Raw genomic sequence first — 18,313 nt, 5'->3', positions numbered from 1 at the left:
AAGGTAAAAGTTAAGGTAGTCCCCTGTGCAAGCACCAGTCGTTTTTGACTCTGCAGTGATGCTGCTTTCACGGCAGACTTTTTAACGGGGTGGTTTGCCATTGCCTTCCCCAGTCATCTATACTTTCCCCTCAGCAAGCTGGGGACTCATTTTACCGATCTAAGAAGGATGGAAGGCTGAGTCAACCTGGAGCCAGCTACCTGAACCCAGCTTCCACTGGGATCGAACTCAGGTCGTGAGCAGAGCACTTAGGACTGCAGTACTGCAGCTTTACCACTCTTTGCCACAGGGCTCTTATAGCTCGGCTACCTAATCTTAAATAGGTACACATGTGGCCCGGCCGACAAAGTCTCATTTATGTCAGATCCGGCCTTCATAACAAATAAGTTTGACACCCCTGGCCTGCAGTGTTCCCGCCTTCATTTAATCAGCCCGTGATTGGTCAACTCTTTTCCCGTTGTTCCATTGGCTAGTTCGTCATCCCGCCTCCTCAGGCGGAACAGTCTGCTATTGGCTAAACTGAGGCGGGTGAGGGATGTTGATTGGTCAGGTTGGTTCACCTTAAAAAGTCGCCGTTGAGTGTCTTGTGAGGCGGCGGCTTTTTCGGTGGAGCGAGCGGCCTGGAAGGGAAGGCGAGACGCGCCTCTCCCTTAAGCCTCGCTGCACAAATGGAGCTAACCTACCAAACGCTGAAAACGACTTATCAGGCCAAAGAGGCGGTGAGTGAGAATAAAGCCGGGGTTGTGTTTCTTCCGTTACTATGGTAACCGGAGACTCGGGGTCTGGTGCACATGCGCCAAGGGGTTGGCCCTTTTCACGCACCCCCCCCCCCGTCAGCGCACGCGCACATGCGTTTGACTTACCTGTAACTTTTTGTTTGTCTTTTGTAATATCTTTTAAAAATAATTTAAAGCAGAAAAGGTTGCGATCTAGTTTTTGCAATATGAGCTCGCTGTTTCTTTGTTTTTAAATAATAGCGTCCGCTTTACTAATGTTTGCTCCTTAATTTGAAGCCCTTTATTATTCAAAATGAGATATTGGTGGAGCATCTGGGGGCATTGATTTTTTTTGGGAGGAAACAAATGGCTTGCAAGAAGAGCTTATATGCTCTCCCTCGTCCCTTTTATTGCCAGTTGCAGCCTCCTGAGTAGGCTTTTTGTCAATTAAACCATTCATTATTGGTTCAGTGGCAGAGCCTCTGGTGCATGCAGAAGGTCCCAGGTTCAGTCCCCAGCATCTCCAGTTGAGTGGACAAAATAGCAGATGATGTGAGAAAATGGTATAATGGAGACTTGATCCACAGGTATCTGGGGCTCTGGAGGGCTCTTTTTTGAGGTAGATGCACCAAATTTACAGTACAGCATCCAGTGCCTATCCCTAAAATACCCTCCAAGTTTCAAAAGGATTCAACGAGGGGGTCCAGTTCTATGAGCCCCAAAAGAAGGTGCCCTTATCCTTCATTATTTCCTATGCTGGGAAGGCATTTAAAAGGAGTGTGGTCCCTTCAGATGTGACAGCCAGAACTCCCTTTGGAGTTCAGTTATGCTTGTCACAACCTTGCTCCTGGCTCCACCCCCAAAGTTCCCAGATATTTATTGACTTGGCAAGCCTATTCCATGTGGGCTTCTTTCAGAATGAGCTTCTTTCCATGTGGGCTTTCTTCCTGTGAGCAATTATGTCTGTGAGTTTTTTTCTTTGGGCTTTTTTCCTAGACCCCGGTCTGACACTGTGGGCTGCTGAAATCATAGAATCATGGAGTTAGAAGAGACTTCCAGGGTCATCTAGTCCAGCCCCCTGCACAGTGCAGGAAACTCACAAACACCTCCCCCTATATTCACAGGATCCTCATTGCTGTCAGATGGCCATCTAGTCTCTGTTTAAAAACCTCCAAGGAAGGAGAGCCCACCACCTCCCGAGGAAGCCTGTTCCACTGAGGAACTGCTCTAATGGTCAGGAAGTTCTTCCTAATGTTGAGACAGAAGCTCTTTTGATTTAATTTCAACCCATTGGTTCTGGTCCTACCTTCTGGGGCCACAGAAAACAATTCCACGCCATCCTCTCTATGACAGCCCTTCAAGTACTTGAAGATGGTGATCATATCACCTCTCAGCTGCCTCCTCTCCAGGCTAAACATGCCCAGCTCCTTCAGCCTTTCTTAATAGGACTTGATCTCCAGACCCCTCACTGTCTTTGTTACCCTCCTCTGGACCCATTCCAGTTTGTCTACACCCTTCTTAAAATTTGGTGCCCCAAAACTAAACACAATACTCCAGGTGAGGTCTTACTTGATACAGCCCAAAATTGCGTTTGCCTTTTTAGCCACCGCATTCACCCTGTTGACTCATGTTCAGCATATGGTCCGTTAAGACCCCTAGATCCTTTTCGCACATACTACTGCTAAGACAAGTCTCCCCCACCCTATATGTTGTTTGTCTTTAGATTTTTTTGTATTGTTATGTATTGATAAGCTTAATTACTTCGTGAGAATCCAAGGCTCACTGGAAAACACAGTATATGCTAGGAAGAGCCAAAGACAGTAGGAGAAGAGGAAGACCCAACACAAGATGATGGATGGGTTCCATCAAAGTCTGACAAGAAAATGTTGTGATGTGACCGTCACTTCATGGGTCAGTAACAACTCAGCGCTTGCGGGGTCTTGCAGGGGACTAGCTGTACGTTTACCTACATGTGATGAAATAGGAAAAAAAAAAGAAGAGGGAATAGGTAAACAGGGAAAGTGTGTGTATGTGTGTAAGAAAGAATTGTATGCATGCACATAACTGGATACAACCCACATTGGAAAGCGGTTGCGGCTCAGTGGTACAGCATTTGTTCAGCGTTGTGAAGGACCCAGGTACAGTCTCTGGCATCTAAAGAGCAGGTGCTAGGTGGTATTAAAGACCTCTGCCTGAGACCCTAGAGAATCTCTGCCTGTCGGGCTAAACGTTACAGTCTGGCATGGTACGGCTTCAGGCATGTGCAGGCAAAATGAACAAATGGCAGCGCTATCAACTAGAAAGGGAGCCCTGTGGCGCAGAGTGGTAAACTGCAGTACTGCGCTCCAAACTCTGCTCATGACCTGAGTTCGATCCCGGTGGAAGCTGAGTTCAGGTAGCCGGCTCAAAGTTTAATCAGCCTTCCATCCTTCCGAAGTCGGTATAATGCGTACCCAGCTTGCTGGGGGTAAAGTGTAACTGATTGGGGAAGGCAGTGGCAGAGGGACAGTGGCTCAGTGGTAGAGCATCTGCTTGGTAAGCAGAAGATCCCAGGTTCAATCCCCGGCATCTCCAACTAAAAAGGGTCCAGGCAGATAGGTGTGAAAAACCTCAGCTTGAGACCTTGGAGAGCCACTGCTGGTCAGGGGATGGACGGTGGCTCAGTGGTAGAGCATCTGCTTGGGAAGCAGAAGGTCCCAGGTTCAATCCCTGGCATCTCCAAAAAAAAGGGTCCAGGCAAATAGGTGTGAAAAACCTCAGCTTGAGACCCTGGAGAGCCGCTGCCAGTCTGAGTAGACAATACTGACTTTGATGGACCAAGGGTATGATTTAGTATAAGGCAGCTTCATATAATGGCAAACCACCCCAGAAAAAAAAGTCTGCCCAGAAAATGTCACGATGTGACGTCACGCCATTGGTCGGTACTGACTCGGTCTTTATCAACTAGAAAAGATTTTGCCTGCCTGCCAAGAGCAAAAGAGGGGCCTGCAAACCTTTTGGTAGTAGTAACATGCTGCCGTATGGTTGAGCCACGTATGGTTGAGCCACGTGACCCCCTTGGTTCAACTCTCCGTGCGGAGAGAATCATCTATTTGGACTCGCTAGCCAAGTATTTAATTGAATGAACATACCCTTTTGCAAACGAGGGTCTACCGAATCGTCCAAGGACCACAGTAATGCTATGCAAATACACGTCGATCCTGCCAGCTTCATTAAAATTAGCAGAGCAACATCAGCACCTTTTTGGTGGGGTGGGGAGGAACCCTTGAGGAATTATCAGATGGTAATATTAAACCTTGATTGCCCGCTAATTCATCTTTTGGCAGCTGCAAAAGGAAACTGTGTGTGGCATTTTAAGAAATGACTAATGTGCTCTGTAAGCATGGAAGCTAATTAGCGGGAGCGCTTTTAAGCTTCTAAAACTAGCTCCTGTTTAAGTGCCTTAAGCTTTTATTAATTGTATGGACCGAAAACCCCTTATAGTAATTGAAAATTTAATTACACCCATTTTTTTTTTGGTTCTAGGAATGGGAGCTTATTAAACTTTAAACACTTAAACGTCTATTGAAATACCAATGGCTGTAAAGATGGTGGCGTTCCACATACCAATTAAAGAAGTGAGCGTAAATCACTATAAACCTAAACTGAATTTTAAGTAATGCTTTGCTTGTTAAGTGCTTCTGCACATGCGTACGTGGGCAAGATCTGCTCCTTGCTGTAGCAACCACCCGCTCTAACGTCGAGCGAAATCTAAATGTTGCGCTCAGAATAGATGATCAAATTCATGCAAATGCCCCTGATCTGCATAATTTATTCTGAGTGCAGGGCTTTTTTTGTTGTTGTTGCCATTGGTGAAGTGTGGTATGTTTAGCAAAAGTCTGGAGAGCAGGAAGGATTGGCGCTTGGAAGGGAAGGCAGAGCGGAACGGAGCAGGGGCCAAGCAAAATGGAAGGTGGTTATAAAATGGTTTAGATCCAGAAGGATTGTCCACCAGCAGGACCAGAACTCCAGAAGCCCCCCATGTTGCCCCCCCCAAGCACCGAGAATACAGAGCATCACTGCTCTAGAGTGTTCCATCTAGACCTTGTGACTAATAGCCACTGATGGACCCCTGCAGGGCTTATTCCCAGGAAAGTGATTTATAGGATTCCAAAGCTATCGTCAGGAAGGATAACGTTTTCAAGCCCATACAGCCTCATCCTGTGCACATTCACTGAAAGCAGCGAGACTTATTTGCAGGGGTCGTTTTGTAGAAAAATAGGTGGTGGAGCTTATCAGCAGGACTCATTAGCATATGCTGCCCCCCACCAGCCAAAACCAACCCGATGCAAGAAAGGAGAGCCCCGGGCAAGTGAGGCCTGCTTGGACTAGCTAGAGATCCAGCCACCCAAGCAGGCCTCGCTCACCTGGGGCTCTCCTTGGCTGCCCCCCCCCCCTCCACAGTCAAAAGGCCAGCAAGTCACCCGTCGCCCAAAACCACATAAGAAGTGGAGAAAGAGTGGCGCGGGCTTCTCCAGGGGTTAATGAGGGCTGCTGGGGGCGTGGTAAAGCTCCTGATGGCTGGCTGGCTGCCCGCTCTCCTGATCCAGGGATTGTTATGCAGCTGTACCTACTATTAAATGGACAGGGTAGGTGGGGAGGAAGAGGGAGAACCCTCAGAAAGGTTCAGGACCTGCGCTTCTGTGAGCTTCTGCTGAATTGAAGGCCTGCTTATTCGCAGGTTAACAGTGCAATCCTAAAGGGGATGCACAATTGGCACAGGGAGCTGACTGACCCCACCCCCGCCATGCCGTTGTGGTGTAAAGGTCATTTATGTCAGTGCAGGGCGTGACAGGCACTGCACACTTCAACAACCTAAAACGCATCATATATAGCTTAGTGATATAAAACTGTGCTCATTGGCATATAGTCAAAGCGATGGTATTCCCAGTAATAATGTATGGCTGTGAGAGCTGGACCATAAGGAAGGCCAAGCGCAGAAGAATAGATACTTTTGAGATGTGGTGCTGGAGAAGACTCTTGAGAGTCCCTTGGATTGCAAGAAGATCAAATCATTCAGTCCTCAGGGAAATCTACCCTGACTGTTCCCTGGAAGGTCAGATGCTGAAGCTCAAATACTTTGGTACCCAATGAGAAGGGAGCACTCCCTGGAGAAGATCCTGATGCTGGGAAAGACAGAAGGCCAAAGAAGAAGGGGACGGCAGAAGAAGAGATGGCTGGACAGTGTTACTGATGTAACAAACATGAATTTGAGCAGACTTCGGAGGATGGTGGAAGACAGGAAGGCCTGGCGTGACTTTGTCCATGGGGTCGCAAAGAGTCGGACTCGACTGTGCGACTGAACAACAACAACTTTGGCATATTTGCAGAGCAGTAGCAAAGACCATTGCGCTAGTGTAAATGTGGGCATTCCAGTGGACATGGCACTAGTGGGAGTGGCACTAGAGGGCTAGTTTGGTGTAATGGTTAAGAGCAGGGGGCTCTAATCTGGAGAACCAGGTTTTAATTCCCAGTCCTCCACATGCAGCTCACAAGGGTGACCTTGGGTCATTCACAGTTCTCTCAGAGGTGTTCCTCTCAAGATCAATTTCTGTTAGAGCTTTCTCAGCCCCATCTACCTCACAGGGTGCCTGTTGTAGGGAGAGGAAGGGAAAGACAATTGTAAGCCTGTCTGAAACTCCTCCAGGTAGTAAAGGGCAGGGTATAAAACACCCTACAAACTGTAAGCAAGGAATGTAGTCGGCTGTTCCGCTGTGTATTGCCTCCACGCGCAGATGCCGATCCAGTAAGGACAGACGTCACCCCAACCACGGAACCGAAATTCCACCATGTGCCTTCTTGACAGCAGAAGCCGGCCCTCAGAAGTACACAGAAACATCCTGACCGATTTCCTACTAGCCTTACCCTCGCTCTCACTCTCCTCTTCTCAGTGGGGCTTCCGTCGGATTTCACGCTATCTGCTCCGGGGCTGCAACTTGCTTTGCCTTTTTTGCACGGCAAACAGAAACTGTTTTTTAGAGGATCTCGTTTGCTGCGCGAAAGAGGCAGAGCGAGTGGCAGCCCCGGGGCAGCTCATGCGAAATCAGACGGAATTCCGTCGGATTTCACGCTATCTGCTCCGGGGCTGCAGCTTGCTTTGCCTTTTTTGCCCGGCAAACAGAAACTGTTTTTTAGAGGATCTCGTTTGCTGTGCGAAAGAGGCAGAGCGAGTTGCAGCCCCGGGGCAGCTTGTGCGAAATCAGACGGAAGCCATGCTGAGAAGAGGAGAAGAGAGAGCGAGGTAAGGTTAGTGGGAAGTCAGTCCCTGACCCTTCCCTCCCCACACGTTCAATAACTAATGCGTTAGGCTTTCAGAGGTCTAGAACCACCAGAAAGAACTGAAGCACAACGATCACTATTCACATGACACATTAAACGGTAAGGAAATCACATACGAGGATTCTACTTAGAATAAGCCGCCCTGAGCCTGCTTTGGCAGGGAGAGCGGGATATAAATCAAATCAAATAATAAAATAAACAGCAGCCTAGACTACAGTTCCTACTCCTGTATCCAAGTAAGTTTGTGAACCAGTAAGTTCAGTGCATCCCAATTACCTGTGTATGGTGCCGAGGTCCATCAGTAGCTATTAGCCACAGCTTATTGTTGGAACTCTCTGTATGGTTAACTCTCTGTCTGCTTTTGGTGCTTGAGGGGAGCACAGTGGGAGGGCTTCTAGTGTCCTGGCCCCACCGGTGGACCTCCTGATGGCACCTGGGGGGGGGGTTTTGGCCACTGTGTGACACAGAGTGTTGGACTGGATGGGCCATTGGCCTGATCCAACATGGCTTTTCTTACGTTAAAAAAGCCCTCTTGAATAGAGCGTTTTGCATAGTTTGCAGAAAATCAGGAGAGTGCCAGCTTTCCTTACATCCTCAGGTGGACCCTTTCACAACAGGGAAACCATGTGTACAGGCAGTTGTTGATGTTGCCCATTTGTAGGCTGGCACTTGCAGAAGTTCCTGCTGACATGAGCATAGGGTTGCCAGGTCCAACTCAGGAAATATCTGGGGACTTTGGGGGTGGAGCCAGGAGACTTTCCCATTCCCTAAAAATAAATAACAATACAGTTCCTCTGAATGCAGTCTTCATTTCCTCCTCCTCTTTTTTGCATTCAAATGGTTCCACAGCTGCCTCATTTCCACTAAAATGAAAGTTAACTCACACACAAACACACACACACAAAGCAGCCAAAACAAACAGTTTGCATGCCCACACTTTTGTCATCTCCCTGGGGCAATGGTATAGATAGCTTTACTCACCAGAGTTGCTGAATGTAACAGTCTGCTGTATTTCAACCAATTTACAGAGAGAGAGGTCCAGGGGGTGGAGTTTTCCTCTATCCCATAATTATGTTCTAGTTAACTCTTTACTATCCTGTTTACTATACAAACAACTTCTGAAAGTATTGAAAAATGAACAGAGGAGCTGGGCTCTCTCACTTCCACTCACTTACACATGTAGCTCTTTCTGCTCTCCCCGCCTCTCCAGCTTCTGAGATTTAAAGAGACACTCATGTAGGGAGATATTGAGGTGTGACTAGTCGTGCCAGAGCATGGCAGGAGTTACACATGTAAATACACTTCCCACTGAAAGCCATGCAGTGTGACTGGATAGCATCTCCCTTGAATTCACCCACAATTTCAGCAAGCGATGTGTGTGTAAACACCTACTTATCTTTGCAGATGCTGCTGCATCAGGGAATCTTTTAACTGAACAGCGCTCTTTTTTTTTTGTCTAGAAAAAGCCCAATAGGAACTCATTTGTGTATTAGGACACCCCCTTTGACATCATCATTGTTTCAAACATGGCTTTTTAATTTATTTATTTATTTTATTCGATTTATATCCCGCCCTACCCCACTGAGGTGGGCTCAGGGCGGCTTACAACAGTAAAAGCTAACAGAAATCCGTTTAAATATGATTAAAATTATACAATAAAAACCTAAAAATACATAAAACTCACATCGGTATACACTATGCTACATTTTCCTTAAATCAGTCCTTCAATTTCCAATATTCAGTAATCTGATGTTTGAGATTTAGTATTCGGCATTCTGATCACAATTAATTATATGCCAACCGGAAGAGGGTTGTTTTACAGGCCCTGCGGAACTGCTCCAGGTTCCGCAGGGCCCTCACCTCCTCCGGGAGCTGATTCCACCAACAGGGAGCTGCAATCGAGAAGGCCCTGTCCCTGGTCGCTTTCAGACGGGCCTCCTTTGGCCCAGGGATTACAAGGAGGTTCTGAGACCCCGACCTCAGCACTCTCTGGGGAACATGTGGGGAGAGACATGTGGGCTTTTTTTGTAGAAAAAGCCCAATAGGAACTCATTTGTCTCATTTGTGTATTAGGACAAACCCTTTCCCATCATTGTTTCAAACAGGGCTTTTTTGTAGAAAAAGCCCAGCAGGAACTCATTTGTATATTAGGACAGACTTCCTGATGCCAAGCCATCCAGAACTATGCTCCTGTGCGTTCCTGCTCAAAAAAAGCCTTGATTGTGAACCTTTTTAGAAATTCATGGGATTAGTACACGTGTACACACACACACACACACAGATGTTAGGTTTACAATTCAATAATAACAACTTTCCACTTTTCAGAATTAGTGCTTATTGTAGGACAGGACAGTACCCCTGGCAAAGCCAGTGACAAAATTAAGGCGGGATGCGAATGAGTGAATATATGGAAGCAGTTAGCCATTGAACGCGTGCTTAACTCTCTGGCACGAGATAAGTTCAAAACAGTAAGCTGTTGCAAAGCAGACGTTCTCACACTATGAAATTTGTTAGCAAAACACTCTTTAACAGATAGACATGGCCTCGGGGAGGCAGACACTGCCGGAGGGCCCAGATACTTTCGTTTTTCCAGGAGCGGGTGTTTCAGAAAACCGCAGTGAAAGAATAAAGCATTAACATGGCAAGGGAACTTGACGAGGGAGAGAGATGATTTGCACTGAATCAGACTGCTGGTCCTTCAAGGCCAGCTAGGGTTGCCAAGTCCAGTTCAAGAAATATCTGGGGACTTTGGGGGTGGAATCAGGAGACTTTGGGGGTGGAGCCAGGAGCAGGGCTGTGACAAGCATAATCGAACTCCAAAGGGAGTTCTGGCCCTCACATTTAAAGGGACCGCACACTTTTTAAAATGCCTTCCTTCCACAGGAAATAATGAAGGATAGGGGCACCTTGTTTTGGGGCTCATAGAATTGGGCCCCCTGGTCCAATCTTTTTAAAACTTGGGGGGGGGGGTATATTGGGGAGAGGCTCTGGGTGCTATACTGAAAATTTGGTGCCGTTACCTAACAGCCCCCCCCTCCCAAGTAATTTATTTATATAAAGTTTTCCATAGTAAGGTGGGTTGTTAATGGATGCCTTTGGCTTTGTTCCGGCCCCACCTGGGGATTGGCAACCCTAAAGTCAGCACTGTCTACTCAGAATGGCAGGAGCTCTCCGGGGTCTCAGGCTGAGGTCTTTTCTCATCACTTACCGCCTTGTTCTTTAAAGTGGAGATGCCGGGGATTGAACCTGGGATCTTCTGCATGCAAAGCAGATTGTCTTCCACTGAGCCGTGGCCCTTCCTTGTGCAACGCAATGCTTTATTTTGCTTGACTAGAACATAATTGTCTTACGGGGAGAAGATCACGTTAGGGCCTGTTATTTTTCAAATGGCCACTATGAATTAAAACGGAAGGCTTACATCATTGTTACGCCCCCATTTCAAAGCGTGAAAGAGTAATTGCTGTCCCACATAGGAAATCTCTCCATTCTAGTCTGACCCTGCCAGAGGTCAGCCCAGAGCAGTAACTCATGCAGAGATGCTACAGGTAGCCTTTTCTGGGGCTGATCTAATTGCATCCAGTGCAGAGGCAAAGTGGAATTACCTGCTCTGAACTGGAAGGATGAACAGCCACAGCAATTAATCGCAGAGAGATAACAGGCGCAATCGTCTGTGCATGGACACGCAGCAGCTTTGCTTTATGTTTTGACAGGGCTTTTTTTGTAAAAGGAACTCATTTGCATATTAGGCCACTCCCCCTGATGTCACCATTGTTTCACTTTTTGTAGAAAAAGCCCAGTGGGGATTCATTTGCATATTAGGCCACATCCCCTGACACCAAGCCAGCCGGAACTGTGTTTCTGTGTGTTCCTGCTAAAAAAAAAAGCCCTGTGTTTCGATAACAGTTCTGTTGCAGCACACCTAAGAATGCCCTGGCTCCCACAGGGGGAAATGTGGTTTAAGTTATTCCATTAAAGCAGTGATCCCCAACCTTTTTGGCACCAGGGACTGGTTTTGTCGAATTGCAATTTTTCCATGGATTGTGTGTGTGTGTGTGTGTGTGTGATGCTTTCGGGATGATACAAGTGTGCACTTTATTTTGTTGTGGTGGTTAAGTATGCAGACTCTTATCTTATTTGATTCCCCACTCCTCCACTTCCAGCTATTGGAATGGCCTTGGGTCAGCCATAGCTCTCACAGAGTTGCCCTTGAAAGGGCAGCTGCTGTAATAGCTCTCTCAGCCCCACCCACCTCACAGGGTGTCTGTTGTGGAGGAAGAAGATAAAAGAAATTGTGAGCTGCTCTGAGATTTGGAGTGGAGGGCAGGGTATAAATCCAATGTCGTCTTCCTTATTATTATTACACTGTAATATATAATGAAATAATTATACAACTCACAGCCTGGTTGCTAACAGGCCACGGACCAGTACCGGTCCATGGCCCGGAGGTTGGGGACCCCTGCATTAAAGCACACAAAGTTGGAATAACATAGGATAACTTTTCTTCTTGTTACCACTAGATGGAGCTCTGTTTCCTATGGGAAAAAAATCAGGCTCTGACTGTCTAGGCAGCTCTTTGAAAACTTCTCTCACTATCAAAACTTTGGGGGTTTTCCACATGTTTTGTATTTTTTGCCAATTCTGGCCCCATACTGCTTTGGTCTGTCTCCTAATTTCCACACACATTTTCATGACTTTAGTTTTCTCTTCAGTAGTTTTCTGGTTGTTTTGAAATCACTTAAGAACATAAGAGCCCTGCTGGATCAGATAAGCGATGCATCTAGTCCAGCATCCTTTTTCAAATGGTGACCAAGAAGTTCCTCTGGAAGACCAACAACAGGGCACAGAGACCAAGGCCTTCATAAGAACATCAGAAGAGCCCTGCTGTTTCAGACCAGTGGTCCATCTGATCCAGCATCCTGTCTCACACAGTGGCCAACCAGTTCCTCTGGAGGGCCAACAATAGGACAAAGAGGCTGAGGCCTTCATTAGAACATAAGAGCTCTCCTGGGTTAGACCAGTGGTCCATCTAGTCCAGCATCTTGTCTCACACAGTGGCCAACCAGTTCCTCTGGGTTACCAACAACAGGGCAGAGAGGCTGAGGCCTTCGTAGGATCATAAGAAGAGCCTTCCTGGATTAGATCAGTGGTCCATCTGGTCCAGCATCCTGTTTCATGCGGTGACCAACCAGTTTCTCTGTAGGGCCAACAACAGGGCAGAGAGGCTGAGGCCTCTATAGGAACTTCAGAAGAGCCCTGCTGGATCAGACCAGTGGGCCATCAAGTCCTTCATTCTGTCTCACATAGTGGCCAACCAGTTCCTCTGGGTGGCCAACAACAGCGCACAGAGACCGAGGCCTCCATAAGAACATCAGAAGAGCCCTGCTGGATCAGACCAGTGGTCCATCTAGTACAGCATCCTGCCTCACACAGTGGCCAACCAGTAGCTCTGGATGGCCAACAACAGGGCATAGAGGCTGAGGCCTCCATAAGAACATCAAAAGAGCCCTGCTGGATCAAAAAAGTAGTGCATCTAGTCTAGCACCCTGCCTCACACAGTGGTCAACCAGCTGTTCTGGATGGGCATCTACAGGGCACTGAGGCCTTCATAAGAATATAAGCCCTGTTGGATCAGCTCGGTGGTCCATCTAGTCCAGCATCTTGGCTCACACAGTGGCCAGTGAATTTCTCTGGATGGCCAACAGACCTCAACCTGAGACCCTGGAGAGCTGCTGCCAGTCTGAGCAGACAGTACTGAACTTGAAGAACTGGTGGTCTGATTTCAGTATAAGGCAGCTTCATGCGTTCATATCTGAAGCAACCTACAAACCTAGTAGGTCCCATCTGCCTTTTTCACGAAGGTCGCAACACCAGTGTGGTGCAGAAACATATATTGGAATTGAGCATTGCACATGCCTTCGTCCTTTCCAGACTGGAGCTCCGCAAAGAATGCATACATATGATAAGAAGGTGCGTGACATTAGAGTTGCGTGGTGGTTCCATAAACCACAACAGAATGGAGGGGGGGGGGGGGAATCAAAACTGTGTTTTCAAGGAATTTAGAATTCAAAACCGGCAGTGCTGCAACCAAATAAGCAGACCTTGTTCTAAAGCACTCCTTTTTGTTCACAGGAAGAGATGCGATCAGAAGCCCGCCGAAAAAACCTTCTCATTCTGATTTTACATTATTTAACCGAGGAAGGGTATGTGTTCTGATTAACAGATTATATTTTGTTCTTAGGGTTTTTTCTCTCTGTTATCATGAGGAATCATAGAGTTAGAAGGGACCTCTAGGGGCATCTAGTCCAACCCCCTGCACAATGCAGGAAACTCACAAACACCTCCCCCTAAATTCACAGGATCTTCATCACTGTCAGATGGCCATCTAGCCTCTGTTTAAAAACCTCCAAGGAAGGAGAGCCCACCACCTCCCGAGGAAGCCTGTTCCACTGAGGAATCGCTCTAACGGTCAGGAAGTTCTTCCTAATGTTGAGCCGGAAACTCTTTTGATTTAATTTCAACCCACTGGTTCTGGTCCTAACTTCTGGGGCCACAGTAAACAATTCCACACCATCCTCTAGATGACAGTCCTTCAAGCACTTGAAGATGGTGATCATATCACCTCTCAGCCGCCTCCTCTCCAGGCTAAACATCCCCAGCTCCTTCAACCTTTCCTCGTAGGACTTGTTCTCCAGACCCCTCACCATCTTAGTCGCCCTCCTCTGGATCCGTTCCAGTTTGTCTATATCCTTAAGGTTGAAGAGTGTGGTACTGTTCAGTTTATCAAGGGGATGACAAAGGGAGGACACAGATCAAAAAGGAGAGCCATGTTAGTCTGTCTGTGGTAGCCGGAAAGAGTAAGAGTCCACAAGCACAAAGACTGACACGATTTGTGGCAGGGGAGGAACTTTTGTGAGTCACTGCTCACTTCTTCAGATACAGCTAGGGGTGGAGTTCTAGCAGGAGCTCCTTTGCATATTAGGCCACACACCCCTGATGTAGCCAGTCCTCCTGGAGCTTACAAGGCTCTTTTTTGTAAGCTCTTGGAGGATTGGCTACATTAGAGGTGTGTGGCCTAATATGCAAAGGAGTTCCTGCTACAAAAAATAAAAAGCCCTGGTGGTTGTGGTTACCTGAGCTCCAAGATCCAGGGACCATGGCAAATCACAGAACAGGTGCTCAGTCAGGGAAACCTGTTGCCAAATGATGACTCACGAAGGGACTCTGGCTCAGTAGAAGAGCCTCTGCTTTGCATGCAGTGGGTCCCAGGTTCAATCCCCGGCATCTCCAGTTAAAAGGACCAAGTAGTAGGTGATGGGAAAGACCTCAGCCTGAGACCCTGGAGAGCCACTCCCTGTCTGAGTAGACAGTCCTGGCCTTGATGGACTGGGGCGGGGTGGTCTGATTCAGTAGAAGGCAGCTTCCTGTGTTGTGTGTGTAAGTACCTTTTTTCTAAACGCTGCTGCCTTACAGGCAGCATCTCTCTGACAGTAGCACACATCTTTGACTGCTTCAGCGCTAGCACGTTCTTCCTCTTTCTCTTTTTGTTTCAAAATATTAACTCTCAAATTCTGCCTTTCTCTTCGCGGTTGCGACAGCCGAGCCCTGAAATCTCTGACCTGTTGTTCCCAGGTACGTGGACACTGCCCACACGCTCGAACAAGAGACAAAGCTGGGCTTGCGCGGCTTCCAAGTGTGCGACAACGTCGATCTGGAGACTATCCTGATGGAATACGAAAGCTACTATTATGTGAAATTCCAGAAGTACCCAAAGATTACCAAAAAAGCCTTAGATGCTGGTATGTGGCTCTGTTCCCCCTCGCCCTGCAGAATTTACTTAAGAGAGTTGGGAGTAAGCAGTGAAGTTGGAGTTTGGAGTTGGGAGTAAGCAGTGAAGTGGCCAAGTTTGCAGATGACACTAAATTGTTCAGGGTGGTGAGAACCAGAGAGGATTGTGAGGAACTCCAAAGGGATCCGTCGAGGCTGGGTGAGTGGGCATCAACGTGGCAGATGAGGTTCAATGTGGCCAAGTGCAAAGTAATGCACATTGGGGCCAAAAATCCCAGCTATAAATACAAGTTGATGGGGTGTGAACTGGCAGAGACTGACCAAGAGAGAGATCTTGGGGTTGTGGTAGATAACTCACTGAAAATGTCAAGACAGTGTGCGATTGCAATAAAAAAGGCCAACGCCATGCTGGGAATTATTAGGAAGGGAATTGAAAACAAACCAGCCAGTATCATAATGCCTGTATAAATCGATGGTGCGGTCTCATTTGGAATACTGTGTACAATTCTGGTCACCGCACCTCAAAAAGGATATTATAGCATTGGAAAAAGTGCAGAAAAGGGCAACTAGAATGATTAAAGGTTTGGAACACTTTCCCTATGAAGAAAGGTTAAAACGCTTGGGTCTCTTTAGCTTGGAGAAACGTCGACTGTGGGGTGACATGATAGAGGTTTACAAGATTATGCATGGGATAAAGAAAGTAGAGAAAGCAGTACTTTTCTCCCTTTCTCACAATACAAGAACTCGTGGGCGCTCGATGAAATTGCTGAGCAGTTGGGTTAAAACGGATAAAAGGAAGTACTTCTTCATCCAAAGGGTGATTAACATGTGGAATTCACTGCCACAGGAGGTGGTGGCGGCCACAAGCATAGCCAGCTTCAAGAGGGGGTTAGATAAAAATATGGAGCAGAGGTCCATCAGTGGCTATTAACCACAGTGTGTGTGTTCGTGCGTGCATGTGTGTGTGTGTGTATGTATGTATATATATATATATATATATATATATATATATATATATATATATATATATATATATATAATTTTTTTGGCCACTGCGTGACACAGAGTGTTGGAATGGATGGGGCATTGGCCTGATCCAACATGGCTTCTCTTATGTTCTTATGAGAGCCAGTTTGGTGTAGTGGTTAAGTGCATAGACTCTTATCTGGGAGAACCGGGTTTGATTCCCCACTCCTCCACTTGCAGCTGCTGGAATGGCCTTGGGTCAGCCATAGCTTTCGTAGGAGTTGTCTTTGAAAGGGCAGTTTCTGGGAGAGCTCTTTCAGCCCCACCTACCTCATAGGGTGTCTGCTGTGTGAGGGGGTGGGGAGGGAAGGTAAAGGAGATTGTGTTGAGTGTTCCCTCTAAGTTTTTAGGCCTTTGGCTCACACATTTTTATCTTATCCCAGGAAGAAAAGAAGAGAGAGTCCACTGACTCTTGAAACCTTGTGCCCTTGAAGCCTTGTGGGTGAGACAGGATGCTGGACTAGATGGACCACTGGTCTGATCCAGCAGGGCTCTTCTTATGTTCTTAATGAGGCCTCGGTCTCTCTGCCCTGTTGTTGGCCCTCCAGAGGAACTGGGTGGCCCCTGTGTGAGACAGGATGCTGGACTAGATGGACCCTCCCTGGTCTGATCCAGCAGGGCTCCTCTTATGTTCTTAATGAGGCTTTGGCCTCTCTGCCCTGGTGTTGGCCATCCAGAGGAACTGGTTGGTCCCTGTGTGAGACAACATGCTGGACTAGATGGACCCTCCCTGGTCTGATCCAGCAGGGCTCCTCTTATGTTCTTAATGAGGCTTTGGCCTCTCTGCCCTGGTGTTGGCCATCCAGAGGAACTGGTTGGTCCCTGTGTGAGACAACATGCTGGACTAGATGGACCCTCCCTGGTCTGATCCAGCAGGGCTCCTCTTATGTTCTTAATGAGGCCTCGGTCTCTCTGCCCTGTTGTTGGCCCTCCAGAGGAACTGGTTGGCCACCGTGTGAGTCAGGAGGCTGGACTAGATGGGCCACTGGTCTGATCCAGCAGGGCTCTTCTTATGTTCTTAATGAGGCTTTGGCCTCTCTGCCCTGGTGTTGGCCATCCAGAGGAACTGGACCACTAGTCTGATCCAGCAGGGCTCTTTTTACGTTCCTAATCTTGCTTTTCTGCTGCACGACCAACCCAGCTACCCACCTGAAACTGATCCAGAGAGGGCGATCTCTCTAGGCATGCTTGGCATCTGAAAGCAGACATCTTTCATCTGTGCTACATTAATGTCACATGGGCACTCATCCCCATTCTAGCCCAGCTGGTTGTGCCATAAGTACATGCATCTGAGGAGAACCACAGCGTCTCTGATATGCATGCAGTACAGGCTGGGTCAGATGTTTATGGGAACGGAACTGTGGCTATTAGCCACAGACATAGTCCTGTTTTCTGAGATACTCTCCTTCTGCAGGCTAAAGCTGCAGTGTAGGCTTCCCAAACATACTGCCATCTGCTTGCACAGTTGTTCAGTCCAGTAGGGCTTCAGAAGGACAGATTTCCATCACATCATGCTCAGCTTTGTTGCATACAGTCTGCAATATTGACTGGCCTTAGAGAAGCCACATATTGAGAAACCTCTAGCAAGGACGATCTGAGTATAGTGGTGGTGGTGGTGGCAGCTACAAGCATAGAATGCTTCTAGAGGGGATAGGATCAACATATGGAGCAAAGGTTCATCAGTGGCTACTAGCCACAGCTTATAGTTGGAACTTTCTGTCTGGGGCAGTGATGTTCTGTATTCTTGTTCTTGGCGGGGCGGGCACAGTGGAAGGGCTTCTAGCCCCACTGGTGAACCTCTTGATGGCACTTGGGTTTTTTGGCCACTTTGTGACACAGAGTGTTGGACTGGATGAGCCATTGACCTGATCCAGCATGGCTTCTCTTATGTTCTTAAGAGCAGAGGTCCCTCAGTGGCTATTAGCCACAGGGTATAGATGGAACTCTCTGTCTGGAGCAGTGATGCTCTGTATTGGAAGAAGATATTGGATTTATATCCCACCCTATACTCTGGATGTCAGAGTCTCAGAGCAGCCACAACCTCCTTTACCTTCCACCCACCCCCCATAACATACATCCTGTGAGGTGGGTGGGGCTGAGAGAGCTCTGATAGAAGCTGCCCTTTCAAGGACAACTCCTACCAAAGCTATGGCTGACCCAAGGCCATTCCAGCAGGTGCAAGTGAAGGAGTGGGGAATCAAACCCGGTTCTCCCAGATAAGAGTCCGCACACTTAACCACTAAACCAAACTGTCTCTTGATGCTTGGGGAGGGGCAACAGTGGGAGGGCTTCTAGTGTCCTGGTCCCACTGGTGAACCTCCTGATGGCACCTGGCTTATTTGGCCACTGTGTAGTGCAGGGTGTTGGACTGGATGGGCCATTGGCCTGATCCAGCGTGGCTTCTCTTATGTTCTTATGTGACTCAGAGTGTTGGACTGGATGGGCCATTGGCCTGATCCAACATGGCT

General features: G+C 47.6%; 1 protein-coding gene across 2 annotated transcripts in view; it reads left to right on the top strand.

Annotated features, from left to right (window-relative positions):
* Positions 1–594: 594 nt before the first annotated feature.
* KATNAL2 (katanin catalytic subunit A1 like 2) overlaps positions 595–18,313 on the top strand; it is a 54,363-nt gene continuing 36,644 nt past the window's right edge. Inside the window, exons 1-3 of one of the 2 annotated variants that reach the window (XM_060236200.1) lie at positions 595–719; positions 13,164–13,234; positions 14,664–14,830. In XM_060236200.1, coding sequence (XP_060092183.1) covers positions 669–719; positions 13,164–13,234; positions 14,664–14,830 — 289 coding nt within the window. In that variant the 5' untranslated portion in view covers positions 595–668. The remainder of the gene's footprint in view (positions 720–13,163; positions 13,235–14,663; positions 14,831–18,313) is intronic. The other variant, XM_060236201.1, reaches the window with a different exon arrangement.

The sequence above is a fragment of the Heteronotia binoei genome, chromosome 4 (assembly GCF_032191835.1).
Source record: "Heteronotia binoei isolate CCM8104 ecotype False Entrance Well chromosome 4, APGP_CSIRO_Hbin_v1, whole genome shotgun sequence".
Taxonomy (NCBI): Eukaryota; Metazoa; Chordata; class Lepidosauria; order Squamata; family Gekkonidae; genus Heteronotia; species Heteronotia binoei.
This window is presented reverse-complemented; position numbering and strand designations above follow the sequence as displayed.